Source organism: Molossus molossus, unplaced genomic scaffold (genome assembly GCF_014108415.1).
Source record: "Molossus molossus isolate mMolMol1 unplaced genomic scaffold, mMolMol1.p scaffold_m16_p_18, whole genome shotgun sequence".
Taxonomy (NCBI): Eukaryota; Metazoa; Chordata; class Mammalia; order Chiroptera; family Molossidae; genus Molossus; species Molossus molossus.
Genome location: NW_023425353.1, coordinates 4,837,846 through 4,852,126, shown reverse-complemented (window position 1 = coordinate 4,852,126; position 14,281 = coordinate 4,837,846). Strand labels below are relative to the sequence as shown.

Below are 14,281 nucleotides of genomic sequence, written 5' to 3'. Positions count from 1 at the left end.
GGCAGAATTTTTTTAAGTATCAAAGTCTCTAATTCTAAAGTATTGAAAAATTTACAATTTAAGTGTTAATATTCTACAGTACCCTTTTACTCTTACCTCTCTTTTTTCCAATATCGAAATACTGTGAAGGTACTCCTCAAAAAATCTATGTCTCTATAGAGTTTAATTAATAGTATTTTAAACTGCCATTACCTTTTTAGCAGCATCTCTCTCTTTGCAGGCTAGCTGAACTTTCTTTTCTGCTTCTGCAATTCTTTGAGTAAACTCATCTTTCAAGGAAGAAATGCTGCTGCTTTCTTCTTTCACTCTGAACATTTCACTAAATTTAAAACAATACCGAGACTCAGGATACTTGTTTAAACATTCCAAAAGTAACAAGATGAGTTGTTTGCAAAAGGAAAATAACATTGTCTTTAACACATACCTTATAAAATAGATTCATTTTAGGCCTACTAACTTTTCATAGAAAACTTACCTGCTTAATTTATTTTAAAACATCTGAAAAAAATCCATTAATAATTAAAAATGTCGCCCTGGCCAGTTTGGCTCAGCGGTTAGAGCGTCGGCCTGCGGTCCGGAGAGACCCGGGTTCGGTTCCCGCTAAGGGCATGTACCTCGGTTGCAGTTTGTCCCTGGCCCTGGTTGGTCATGCGGGTGGCAGCCACTCGATGTGTCCCTTTCACATCGATGTTTCTCTCTCTCTCTCTCCCTCCTGCTCTATCTGAACAAAGAATGAAAAAGTGTCCTCGGGTGAGGATAAAAAAATAAAATAAAATAAAAAAATAATTAAAAATGTCACCAATGTTTAATATGTAAAAATAAATGAAATTTTTCATTTTGAATCATCACATTTTACCAATCACTTCCATGAAGTAAATCAATAGTCAGTGTTTTTTAAAAACTATAATACTTCTGTTTTCATGAAAGACATGTTTTAAATCTTTAATACTAGAACATTATTAATAAGTGGAAAGAGTTTTTTTGTTATTTTGCAAAATACCTCTTCAATACCAAAAATAATATGGTAAAGATGATGTGAGGAGAAAAGGAATCTCTAAAGTTAGAATTGAAATGCTATTCAAATTTCAGTAATTATAAAGAAGTTAAATTATAAACCATTTTAATTTAAAAAAACATTCTTAAATAATAACCAAGGTTATGGGCCTCTACAAAATATGTAAAATTATTGACATTTGTAAAATACTTACTCTTTCAGATTATCATAAGCTTCTTCCAGAAGTGCTTTTTCTTTACTAAGAGATAATAATTGAGCCTCCCTTTTGTCCAGTTTCTCATTCAGAAATTCAACTCTCTACATAAGGAGAATACACAAGTCAAACATTTAGGATGCAGTGATGAGTTGAAAAGTTAACTAACCAATATAATCAATAGAACAGCATTACCTCAAAAAGAGAATTAAAAACAATATTGAGAACAAAATGAATACAGTACAATAAGAACTCATATACAGCTGATAGGAGAGTATAAATTAGTACAAGCATGTAGCAAGTGGGAGTATAAATTAGTAAACCACTTTGAAAAATAATCGGGCAATATCTAGTTGAAGATCTACATACCCTTTGATGTAGAAAATTCTACTTTTAGGTCTACCTTAGAGTAGACACCTGTTGTATGTGTTATATAAGAACACTTACAGCAGTTTGAAATAGCAAAAACTTGGGAAGAATGTATATATCCCACCAAAAGAAAAAGAGGACTAGATGTAATAAAAAAATCAATAAATAAAAAGAGAGGCTTCAAAGCCTCTAGTAATGTTCTATATTTTAACTGGGTAGTGGATATACAAGTGCATTTTTTCCATATTATTCTTTAATCCAAACATATAATATGTAACATTTTTTGTATGATACAGTGTATTTAAAAAGTTAACTTTAGAAAATCCAGAAGCATGTAATTTTAAAATCACCAGAATATACTGGAATAAAGTTAAACAAAAGGAAATGGTTAGAATATCTTATTCCTCGCCCTGGCCAGTTTGGCTCAGCGGTTAGAGCGTCGGCTTACGGTCCGGAGAGACCCGGATTCGGTTCCAGCTAAGGGCATGTACCTCGGTTGCAGTTTGTCCCCGGCCCTGGTTGGGTCGTGTGGGTGGTAACCACTCAATGTGTCCCCTTCACGTCGATGTTTCTCTCTCTCTCTCTCCTTCCCACTCTATCTGAACAAAATATCAAAAAATGTCCTCGGGTGAGGACTTAAAAAAAAAAAAAAATAGAATATCTTATTCCTTAGCAGTGATAAACTTGTATATGAAGGGGGAAGGATGGTGCCTTTTGTACTAAAAAAATTAATAATAATTTTTACTTGATAGGCCTAGATTAATTAGGAAATCACTTACTTTCTGAAAATAGTTCAAAAATATCTTATTGATACTAAACAGTATTGGTTCCTAGGAATTCACACTGCCAGTAAGGCTTCAGCATGGCATTTTGTATGTGAATTATATTAAACCCAGGTAAAAGAATCTGGCACTTTTTTTTACATTAAATAATTCAGTACATGACATTTACAGGACATTTCTTCAAGACATTCTATATCTCAGAGTAGTCTATTAAAGAAGCCAGATCCAATTCAATTTCTATACCTAAAAATCATAGGAAAAACCGAAACTGTGACTTAATGTTAAAGAATTTACAGCACTTTCCTTTTATCTGCATTAGGTAGAAGCAATTTGACATTCCTAAGCAATGCCTCTGTTCTTTGGACATGCACCCTTCTGATTCATGTATGATAGCTATTCGTAGGGAATATCAAAAATAACATAAAAGAAAATTAATAACAACAGAATACATCAATTAATCTAAAAAATAACTTTTCATTTAAAATTTGCTACAAATAATGTGAATATACAAAAAATGTTTTGATATAAGAAAACCCATATATTTAGATTTGTTTTAACACTTCTATCGGCAAAGGAGTTAAAGATAACATATAAAGACAGTCCTTTGCAGAGTGACAAATGAATGAGCATAGTATAAGAGAATTCTAAGGTGATAAGGACTCAACAGCAAAGGCATAAGATGAAAACATTTTTATGCTTAGTTATATTGAAACTTATGCTACTACCATAGTTGACTTGGAGAAATTTCAAATAAATTATTATGAATAATTCTTCAATTTTAAGGTACTTAATTCTACCTTTAAAAGGCAAAATACCTGGTTTTTTTCATCAGTACAAACATTATGCATCACTGAATATTAAAAATAAACACGATTTAATTTCTAAAAAGTATATTTAAAAATCCTCTTCCACTTTCTACAGTTACCTTGCAAATATCTTCCTTCTCAGAAAGTGCTTCTGGCTGACTCTCTGCAGCTTCACACTGCTCAGCCACCTTATCTAAGACAGTATGTCCTTCATTAATTGGTGTAGAAGAAACCAAGATATCGGGCTGTTCACAATTAACAGGAGTTGCACTTCGTCCACTTTCTTCCATTTCTGTTTCCTCAGTGGGTATAATTAATGTTTCATTTACTTCTTCCTCAGATTTTCCTTCAACAGGTTCAACTACTTTAGTCTTTGGAGTTGAAGGATTAACGAGAATAGGTACTAAAGCATAACCCCTTCCTGACAATTCATCATCTGAATTGATTTCACTTACACTTCGGCTATCTAATGACTGTACACTAAACGAGTCTATTCTTTCAAAAGCATCAGATGAACAGCAACTCTCAGTGAGTTTTGGGAAATCATCTAAACGATTATACTCTGGACAAGCAGATGCTGAGAGAAGCTGGAAAGATGTCTGCATCAAGTGAAGACTTGATTTTGAATCTGTAGTCTCTTGTCTCGAACTTGCTGAGCTCTCACTTATTACACTTTCGTGATCTAAAACTTCAATATCACTGGTGGTAGAAGTACCTGATGAGAAGGTACTAACAGGAGGAGAAGGTGTATTGCTCTGTCTGTCTTCGTGTTTTTGTTCCTTTGCTTCGGAAGCCATGTCCTTTGTTTCTGCTGTGAGAGACTGTGCAGACATATTAGATACACTTTCCCTAGTTGTTTTCACATTAGTTACACTCTCAGATGCTTTCAAACTTATGGTTGACACCTTCATATCAGATTCTTTATTAATGGTTTCTCCATGCTTGCCTTCAGTTTTAGGTGACAGAGTATCTACTACCAGAGTTTCCCCTGAGGATACACAGGGAGAAGAGTCTTTCACTTTTATCTCAGTCGATTCAGGTGTTCTTGACTGTCCAGTGTGTACAGTTTCCTGTAAGGTGCTTTTCACCTCTTCTTCTGGTCTCTGTGATTTAGCTGGTGGTTTGGATACCACTGGACTCTTCTGAATGGTCTGGACATCAGTTGGAGAGAGAAAGGCACTGAAGAAATTTTCAGATTCATCTACCACCGTTCTCCGAACTGGCTTTGTAATTGCTTTAGGAGAGGCTACTGGTTGACTCTGAGGTTCAGCATTTGATTTTATCCCCCAGGTTGAAGTATCCCATCCTCCACTGACAGGGGGACTTATTCCTTTGACAAAAAATACATATACATATTTAAATATAAAAATTATATATATATTACACTAATATTACAATCATTATAATAAGTCAATATAAATATATTTTAAAAAAAGAAAATCTATGGAATACAACCCAAAATTTGCCTGTTAAACTCCTTGCTTACAAAAAACTAATTAGTTCATGGGTTAACTTTTGGCCTTAAAGGGGAAACATGGTGTGCATCTGTCCAAGAGGAACTAGGAACAAAGATAAAAAACTGGTCTGGGCCTGGACTACCAGAAGCAAGTATGTGGTTCCCTCCCACAACAAATTAAGAAAGTAATGGTATGTTCTAAAACCCATGCTAAGTCCAAGATACACATGATGAGTTTCATCATAATAAACAGTATCTTCACTTATAGGTCATGTGCAATCATGGCAAAGTGACCTTACCTTCTATTCAGCTAGTTTCATATTAATCTTATTCTTGTAATATCAAGAATAAAACATAGTTATGAGCTAGACAAGAGGGCAACACTAAAAAACTGAACCAAAATACTGGTGACAAATGTCCCTGTCCAAAGATCAAAGTAAACTAATGGGAACAGTAACCTCTAGAAGATGAATACATTTTCATTCACTTAATAACAAGCTCACTCTCCAAGTCCTACTTTCCAAACCCATTCCATAAGAAAGTTTTGTTTTCTTTCTAAACTCTAAATTATGTTAGCAATTAGTAGGTCATATGTATTTCAGAAATGTGCATTTTTATTAAAATTATTGCTTTCTGATATAAATGGTAACTTACACTAGGATTTAAAAAAAACACACAACTGTATTGGTCAGACATATGTATCTTACTAAAAAAACCCAATGATAAAAAATGGCATATTCCCTAAAATAAAGCATTTATTTTAAAGACAATTCTACCTTTTCTTTATTGATTTTAGAGAGAGGGGAAGGGAGAGGAAGAGACATTGATGAGAGAGAATATCGACTGGCTGTCCCCTGCATGACCCCAGTGGGGATTTGGCCCACAACCTAGGCATGCGCCCTGACTGTGAATCGAACCAGTGACTTCTTGGTGCATGGGTCGACAGTCAACCACTGAGCCTCACTGGCAGGGCAATTCTGCCTTATTTAAATTCAAACATAGCTGAGGAGAATTATCACAAATTATGTAATATTAGAAGTTGGTGGCCAGAACACAAATACCTAAAAACTGCTAGAAACTACCAAGCCCTATATTAAAATCTATCCTTTAATATGACTTTGGAAGTATGTAGGAAACTTCAGTTTAAGGACATAGTTTTATATCCATTTGTTCAGTATATGAAAACCATGTAAAAAGGTGAAACCCAAAATTTAAGATGCAAATGAACAAGCAAGACTGCTAATTAATTTTATTTATTACATCATCTTAATAAATTACAGAAGTCAAATTTGCCTCTTGGAAAACGTTTTATATAAAGTCCAGGTTTATCTGATATCCACTTAAAGTATTCCTTTCTGAAGATTGGTCATGTTGGAATGACAGCAATGTAAAATGAAACAGAGGTGCTCAATAAACATTTTTGGCATTTCACTAAAATCTGAGTCTATTCTGGACAACCTATTTTTAAAAATAAATCATACAGCTCTGGCCCGCATGGCTGTTGGTTGGGCCTGGTGCTGTGCACTGGGAGTTCGCTGGTTCCCCGGGATTGGGTGGGGTGGGCTGGAGGTGTCAAGGCACAAGCCGGGATTGTGGGCTCCATCCCCACGGGGGTCCTGCAGGAGGCAGCCGGTTCACTCTCACACTGATGTTTGTTTATGCTTCTCTCTCTCTCTCCCGTCCTCTCTCTGTAAAAATCAATAAAAATGAATTATATAGCACAATTCAAGCCCAGGGTTTCATAAAACGAGCATCCTTGCATTTAAAGTTCATTATTCAAAATGGGAGGAAGCCCATGAACAAGAAAGTTGAGCTACTCCAACAAGGTCTACCTGCTTGTAAAAAGTAATAGGGTCATGACATAGACAAGGGCTCCCAAAATCTTAAAATATGGTGCCTCAAATTTTGGTCCTGACTTTTAAACGATGTAAAATCAAGAGCAAAACCCAGAAAGGAGAAGTAAAGAATTTCTTTTCCACAGAGCTCACCCCCCCTCCCCCCCGCCAACCCTGCAAATCTTTACCCCACACAACAATGCAATGCTGACGGGTTCCTCAGTCTTAGAGCCAAAAGCAGCTGAAGACCCCTGCCCAGTCCAGTCCCTGTCTGGACTCAAGCCCAACTGTGGGCCCAGCCCCGGGGGCGCAGCTGCAGCACAGCCCGCCCGCCGCCGAGTGGCCCTGGAGCCACCGGCCTTTCTGAGCCTCGTTCCCCTTGGGGTGAGACACTGGCCACAGCGACCCGCACTCACGAGCGGGGCTGAGCTCGAGAAGCCCCAAAGCGCAGGTTGCGGCCCGAGCAGAAGCTCCGGACAGTGTGGGAGGCGCGGCAGCTCGTCTCCGGGTTGTGCTCGGAGTCCCGGTCGCTGGAGGCCAGCAGGACCCGCCCCCAAGGCCACCGGCGAGGAGCACCGGGGTCGGATCGTCCCTCGGAAAGGGCAGAGGCCGCCCCGCCCCGCTCCGCCGAGCCCGGCCGCCCCGTACCCGGCTCTCCGTACGGAATGGTCTCGGCCCAGGCGCCCGGCTCCTCTTCCTGGATGTCCAGGACCCTGTCGATGGACTTCTGGGCCTGGGACAGGGCCTGCTTGGCGAAGCTGGAGAGCTGGGACGCGTTGAACCAGCTCATCCTCGCTCCTGGCGGCAGCACCTGGCGGGAAGTCCGGGGAGGCTGCGCCGGCTCGGCTTAGCCCGCTCCTCCGCTCGCGGGGCTGTCAGCGGGCGCCCATGACCCCAAGTCTCCCCAGCGCGGGAGGTTACCCTCAGCCCTCCCACCGCAGACGACAGGGCGGGACTGCGCATGCGCCGGCTCCTTCCACGTACACAACAACCCGACTCAGGCGCCCCGAGTTCCGTGGGTGGACGAAACAGGAGGAACGTCGACGTCACATCCCGGAGCCCAGGGTTGCCATTAGTTACCGAGGAATGCGGAACGGCTTACATCGACCATGATTCCACCGGTAGAGCAGGAATTCTCAGCCGAGTTTTCAGGTGCGTTCCTTCTTAGAAAATAGCTCGCCCTACTAAGAGTAGCGCCTTGCCAGCAATAATGGCAAGCGAAGGGAAGTTTGGGAGGCCCACTTCTTTTTAGCGCTTTGTTCCAAATACTTAATTCTTTCGGTGTGCCTAGAAATACTCCGCATTGTGTAAGCAAACCTAACCCAGCCCACCTGATAGAAGTTAAAAGCCATCTTCCATAATGAGTTACAGCCTAGAGCAAGGGTACAGAAGGCACACTCTCTGCCTTACAATACAGATCCACTCTCCACCCCAGTCAATACAAACATGGGAAGCACTAAGCCTATTACTCTATTAATGTGTATTGTGCATATTATTTAAAATACAACTTCTGCATGCACTCTTCAAGCTGACCTGGGACCCAAGGCTAAGGTGACTAGATTCCATTCTTATGTAGGCCTCTTGGCTAAGGTGACTAAATGACTCCATTTTTATCATCAATGGACCTTCCTCAATATTTTTCCAATAATAGGTTAATTACTCCTAGAAGTAAAGGAATTTTGCCTAAGATTATAGTTGCCCCATGTTTTAGGAGGCATTTGCAGTTTCTGAGTATCAGTAATTGCAGGAATCTGCAGGTACTCCTGAGCCCAGTCAACAATGCTAATTTTGACTTATGTAATCTCTGTCACACCAGTCCTATTGTACCGGTCCTGGGGGTGGGGGTGGGGCAAAAGGAGGATGGGGCTTCTGGCTTTAAAATCGGAGGAGCAAGAAGAATCAGGACTGCTGATCTGAGGGAGACTATGCACCCCACAGCCCGCCGACATCTCTGGTTATCTTGCTGATACATTAAACATTTAAAGGCCCCAGCAAGATTCCTGGTGTTTTGTGACACCAAGAAATAGATGCCTAGGACAGGCAGCCTCTCCTGATCCGGCCTCCAGACCCCTACAGATCTGAGGGGAGGCGCCCCCTGAGTTCCAGGACCCCAAAGATCCTACATGGGTTTCCAACGAGCAGCCAGGAGATGCCAAGATGTCCCCAAAGAGATTGAAGGAGACCTGGTAGAAGCCTCCGGAGGTGAGTTCTGGGTGACCGGTCTATCTGGATGAGAATGAGAGGGCTAGACACGGTGCAGCCTCTCCTCTCCTGGGACTCCCCCTAAGACAATAGGTAGGGGTTCAAATCTGGCAAATGCTGTTCATTCAGACCCACCACTGGGGCGGAAAGGGAGACTGATCACCTCCCAAACAGCACAGGTGCCGCTCAGGATAGGGAATTTCTGGAAGGAAAATTAAAATGGTGTGTGAGTGTGACTGTGTGAATGTAACTGTGTGTGTCTGCCAGTGAACCTGATCTGAGTTGGGAGCTTATTCCTACCTACCACAAGCCAAGAGGCATCTGAAATCTCCGCGAGAGGAGCAGCCAGATAGGTGAAGCAAAAGTTTCTGTTTTGTGTGTCTTCCCTTGTTTTTGTCCTTATTTGCCTCCCTACTGTGTCTCCCTCAACTTTGTTATGGTTAGTCTAATCAGGGATAGCAGCCCTAGTGCTGAGAAGACCTCATTGGGTTGCATAGTAAACATTCTTGGAGAAAGATTTGAGGAAGTTTCTGATTAGGGCACAAATGCTAGTAGTGGGCCCCAAACTGGGCCCCAAGAAAAACCTGAGCAAAGGTAGAGAAGTGCCTACAAGGCAGAGATACAGCAAAAGGCCCGGCTGGTGTGGCTCAATGGTTGAGCGTCGACCCACGCACCAAGAGGTCGCTGGTTCAATTCCCAGTCAGGGCACATGCCCAGGTTGTGGGCCAAATCCCCAATGGGGGGCATTCAGGGAGCTAATAAGGTGGGGAGGCAGGTTGTAGTGAAATACTCAAGGAAAGCCAAGAAAGGCTGAGTCCTTAAAGACTCCACCACCATCTTCTGCTACAGTTGTGATTAATATTTGTGCTTTGAAGTCCTGGAAAGAGTTCTCAACAAAAGGGAACTCTTTCGCTAGATCTTACATCCATCAGACAAGGACCTGAAGAGCCATATCGAGATTTTGTAGCTCAGTTGCTACAGGCAGTTAACAGAGTAATAAATGATTCAGGGGCCACCCCTGTCAGTGGGCCGCCCTGTGCGTCCCGCATGGCGCCTCGCATCAGGACTGGGCTCCAATGTGGAAAGACCCTCATCCTGGGAAATGGGGGTGGGGGGCAGGCACACAGGCACTCACCCAGAGGCCACAGGGTTCCCCAGGGAGGGCGGTCAGGCCAGGGAAGGGGCATGTTCCTTTGGTGCCAGCCCAGGCAGCTCATCTGTCTGCCCCTCCCGGATTGGCAGCAGCAAGTTTCCAACAAGCTTGTCTGAACTTTGGTGAATTGAAAATAGGGAACCCAGGCACAAATGCGAAGTGCTCTTGGAGAGTTGAAAAACACTGCCCCACTAAACACACATGCTACTATGCCGCTTCCCTTCCCTGAGTCTTTTTGAAAACCTGGCATCAGAGGAAATTTTCCCATCCCTCTGCCCACGGTGGGACCCAAATACTGCAGGGGGGAGGGCTTCCTTGGACACTTTTCACCATGTTCTCCTGCTAGGCCTAAAGAAATTGGTTGAAATAGCAAAGGTGGTAGTAGCAGCCTTAAGGGAAACAGAACCCACGGGGATGGATCACCCTAGGAAGGGTCAGGATGGCAGGCCTAGGTCCCAATTAGGGATAGAAAAGACAAGGGCAAAGTCAGGTGTAGGGGAACAAAGTAAAATCTTTAACTTAAAAAAATGACAGGGCCAGGGCTCCTTCCAACTGAGCCCTTGGGAGCCAAAAATAAAAAGACAATAGGGGACAAACTAGTTAGTTTCCTGGTAGATACTAGTGCAGCAGACTCAGTCCTGATCAAGCCAGTGGGCCCCTAACCTACCCCTGGACTTCAAAGAGGACTATAGACCCTGGGAAAAATACTGTGACTCATTTGTTTCTGGTCATGCTGGAGTGCCCATACCCCCTATTCAGACGTGATCTTCTCCAGTGACTTTTCAGTTGCTGGCCACTGCCACTTCAGGCCATTGGCCATCAATCCTGCCAGCCTGCTCCTGACAATGACCCGGAGGAACCTCTACACGACTGCCTGGAGGCAATGGACATATTGCAGACGGCCCGCCCAGACCTCAGGATGTCCCACTGCCATCATCAGAGTAGGTATTGTTCACGGATGGGAGCAGCTACGTCCAGGAAGAAATCAGGTATGCTGGGGCAGCAGTAGTAACTCTGGACTGTGTCATCTGGTCACAGTCCTTGAATAGGAGAACTTCAGCCAAACAGGCTGAACTCATAGCCCTAATCCAGGCTCTCCAATGGAGCAAGGGGAAGTCAGTAACCATCTACACTGACAGCAGATATGCCTTTACCACAGCGCACGTGCATAGCGCCATCTACGGGGAATGAGGGTTATTAACCTCAGCCGGGAAGGACATCAAAGAGGGAACTTCACAGAGGCACAGGGAAATCTGCTGCACCAGGAAGCTCAAGAGGCAGCCCTAAAACCAGTGGGGCCTCTCCAGATACACTAGGTCAGAAAATGACCTAACCAAGCAGAAACAAGCCATAAAGGAAATCAGTGGATGGTCGCACTGCCTGATGGGAGGCTGTTGGTCTCAGAGGCTCTAGGTTGGACTTTAGTAACCAGCGCACAAGACTACCCACTTAGGTTACACCAAGCTTACTGAACTCCTGAGAGGCAGGTAATGTCCAATAAGGTCACAGGGAAAGGGAGAAGGCAGAGGGGAGCAGGACTGTGTAGATCTGAGTAGGGAGGAAGGAGAAAAGAAAAACGGGAATGTGCAGACTGCAGATAGATTGAGCAAGCTGTCAGGTTAATGTCAGGGGAAGGACTAGGAAAGTGGCAGAGGGTCTATGCAAGAAATAAAAAAAAGGATTATGCAGAGGAAATAAAAAATAAAGGCACATATATATTACAGGAAGTCGGGACACTGGAAATACTCAAGAAGGGAAGGAAATAGGACACAGAGAGGGAGAGCTTGCCCCTGGTGATGGGATAACAGTCTGGGAGGTAGTAAAGGGAGGACCAGGTTTAGGCTACTCCTGATTCTTGGATCAGACAGTGGCCCTGCCTTTATAGCCAAGAGATCACAGGACATCTCTAAAGGGTTAGATATAAATTAGAAGCTCAGTTGTGCTTACCGCCCACAGATTTCCAGGCAGATACGAGCACATAAACAAGACCTTAAAGGAAACCTTAACCAAATTTACTTTAGAAACTGGTAAAAACTGGACAACTCTGCTCCCCTTGCCCTCTTACAGTTCTTGCAGGCCCTGCAGTTCGCCCAGAAAGCTGTCCATAAACACGTCTGCGATGGCCTGCCTATGCCCACCTCGGACCCTTTGCATCTTTTCCCTCCCAGGGACTCAATATGGGTAAAGAAGTTCACCACCCAGGGACTAACTCTGGCCTGGAAGGGACTAAACACTCATCCTGCCTTCTCCAACGGCATCCCGATCTGGCAGCACCATTCCCAGGTGAGGGGGGAAAGCAAAGTGGACGGTTCAGGCCTCTCCAGATAAGATTCTTGCATTTATCAGGACTTTGATTTTTCTGGTTATAACTGTTTAGGGGAATCTTTATAGACCTGGGCCCCAATGGAACTGGGAACTTAGAAATGGTCCTACAGAACAGGCGAGGATTAGACCTCTTATTTCTTAAGGAAGGAGGATTATGTATTGCACTGGGAGGAAAATGCTGTTTTTATGTGAATAATTTAGGGATTATTCAAGAAAGTTTATCATTAGGAAAAATAGCAAGGAACAAGAAAGAAAAAGGCGACAATCTGAAAATCGGTTTACAGCTCTATTATCCGCCATTGCCAGCCCTCTCACTACACTATGTTTACTCCTAGCCTTTGGGCCATGTCTAATAAACGGCCTCATAAAAACTAAATCTAATCAACAATTTGACTTGTCAGGAAAAGCAGTGGGGAATGACCTGGGCCCCGAAGCCAAGGCGACTACATTCCATTCTTATGTAGGCCTCTTGGCTAAGGCGACTAAATAACTCCATTTTTATCATCAATGGACCTTCCTCGCTATTTTTCCAATAATAGGTTAATTACTCCTAGAAGTAAAGGAATTTTGCCTAAGATTATAGTTGCCCCACGTTTTGGGAGGCATTTGCAATTTAATCGCAGGCATTTGCAGTAAGCCCAGTGAATAATGCTAATTTTGACTTCTGTAATTGCTGTTACACCCACTATTGTACCAGTCCTTTGGTGGGGGGGGGATGCAAAAGGAGGATGGGGCTTCTGGCTTTAAAATCGGAGGAGCAAGAAGAATCAGGACTGCTGATCTGAGGGGAGATTATGACCCCCGCAGCCCGCCGGCAAGAATTAAGCGCTCCTTTATAATTTGGCTGTGCATCTCTGGTTATCTCACTGACACATTATAACAAAACATTTGGCTATATGAAGAAATCTAATTGGTCAGATTACTAATCTTGTCAGAGGCTGTTTGGTTTGGCTCCTATAGTGTTAAACATAAAATTCTACCAACATTTAAAAGCCAGATTTCATACAAACATTCAAATTTCCAGTTGATTTTGAAAAATAAGGATACCAACATTGAAGACTCAGCTGGAGTGCTTACCCCCCCCCTTTTTTTTTTTTAAATCCTCATCTGAGGACATTTTTCCATTTTTTATTCAGATAGAGTGGGAGGGAGAGAGAGAGAGAGAAACATCAATGTGAAAGGGACACATCGAGTGGCTGCTACCCGCACGACCCAAGCAGAGCTGCGGACAAACTGCAACCCAAGTACATGCCCTTAGCGGGAACCGAACCCGGGTCTCTTGGGACCACAGACCGATGCTCTAACCACTGAGCAAAACTGGCCAGGGCGTGCTTACCCCTTTTGACAAATACTTTTCATTCCAGGATGGAAGGAGGTAGGAGAGGGTAAAGAGCAGGTAAATGGTGATAGAAGGAAACTTGACTTGGCATGGTGAACACATAATATACAAATGATGTATTATAGAACTGTACCCCTGAAACCTACATAATTTCATTAACCAATGTCACCCCAAGAAATTCAACTAAAAAATACTCTTCACTCCAGTTAGCCAGACCCCACTAAATAATCTCATTATATTCTCTTATTACACCCTCCTTTGTTGTGGTTATTTACCTTATTCCTCTCTTCCCTGTATTTGAAGATTTTACCCCACTATAAGGAACAAGGCCTTAAGGAACTATTGTTCTCTAAAAATCCCTCTTCCAAGACTTCAAATTGTACAGTTTTAGATAAATGAACTAAACTCTCTAAAACTATTTATTCAGCTCTCAGATGGAGATATTATTACCGTCTCACAAGTCTAGTTTGAGAATTATTATTGCACCTATATAAAAGTGGTAAATGTTAGTTCCTTCACTTTCAAAAATTTATACTGACTGTAACTTTTTAAGTAGAGAAATTTATCCAATATGACTTTATAATGAAACATATTATTTGTGAATATGGAGTTATAAAATATTGTAAGTGAAAATTTAGCCCATGATATTTGGTCACAAAGCTAGAAGACTGCCAAGACAGAGAGCGAGAACACAGTCCGCATGTTCCCACACAGAGACACTAAAACTCATTTTCTACTACTTATGACTGATTTTGTTTTATGCCTTAGTCTTTTTTTTGGTGGGCAGCAGGAGTGGCATTTTAAGA

At 42.5% G+C, this 14,281-nt stretch overlaps 1 protein-coding gene across 2 annotated transcripts in view; it reads right to left on the bottom strand.

Moving 5' to 3' along the window:
• The window catches only part of TMF1 (TATA element modulatory factor 1), a 47,010-nt gene extending 39,442 nt beyond the window's left edge, over nt 1–7,568 (bottom strand). Inside the window, exons 1-4 of one of the 2 annotated variants that reach the window (XM_036267358.1) lie at nt 7,105–7,568; nt 3,285–4,495; nt 1,209–1,312; nt 193–319 (exon numbers count right to left, since the gene is read on the bottom strand). In XM_036267358.1, the coding sequence (XP_036123251.1) occupies nt 193–319; nt 1,209–1,312; nt 3,285–4,495; nt 7,105–7,246 (1,584 nt within the window). In that variant the 5' untranslated portion in view covers nt 7,247–7,568. The remainder of the gene's footprint in view (nt 1–192; nt 320–1,208; nt 1,313–3,284; nt 4,496–7,104) is intronic. The other variant, XM_036267359.1, reaches the window with a different exon arrangement.
• Nucleotides 7,569–14,281: the final 6,713 nt, after the last annotated feature.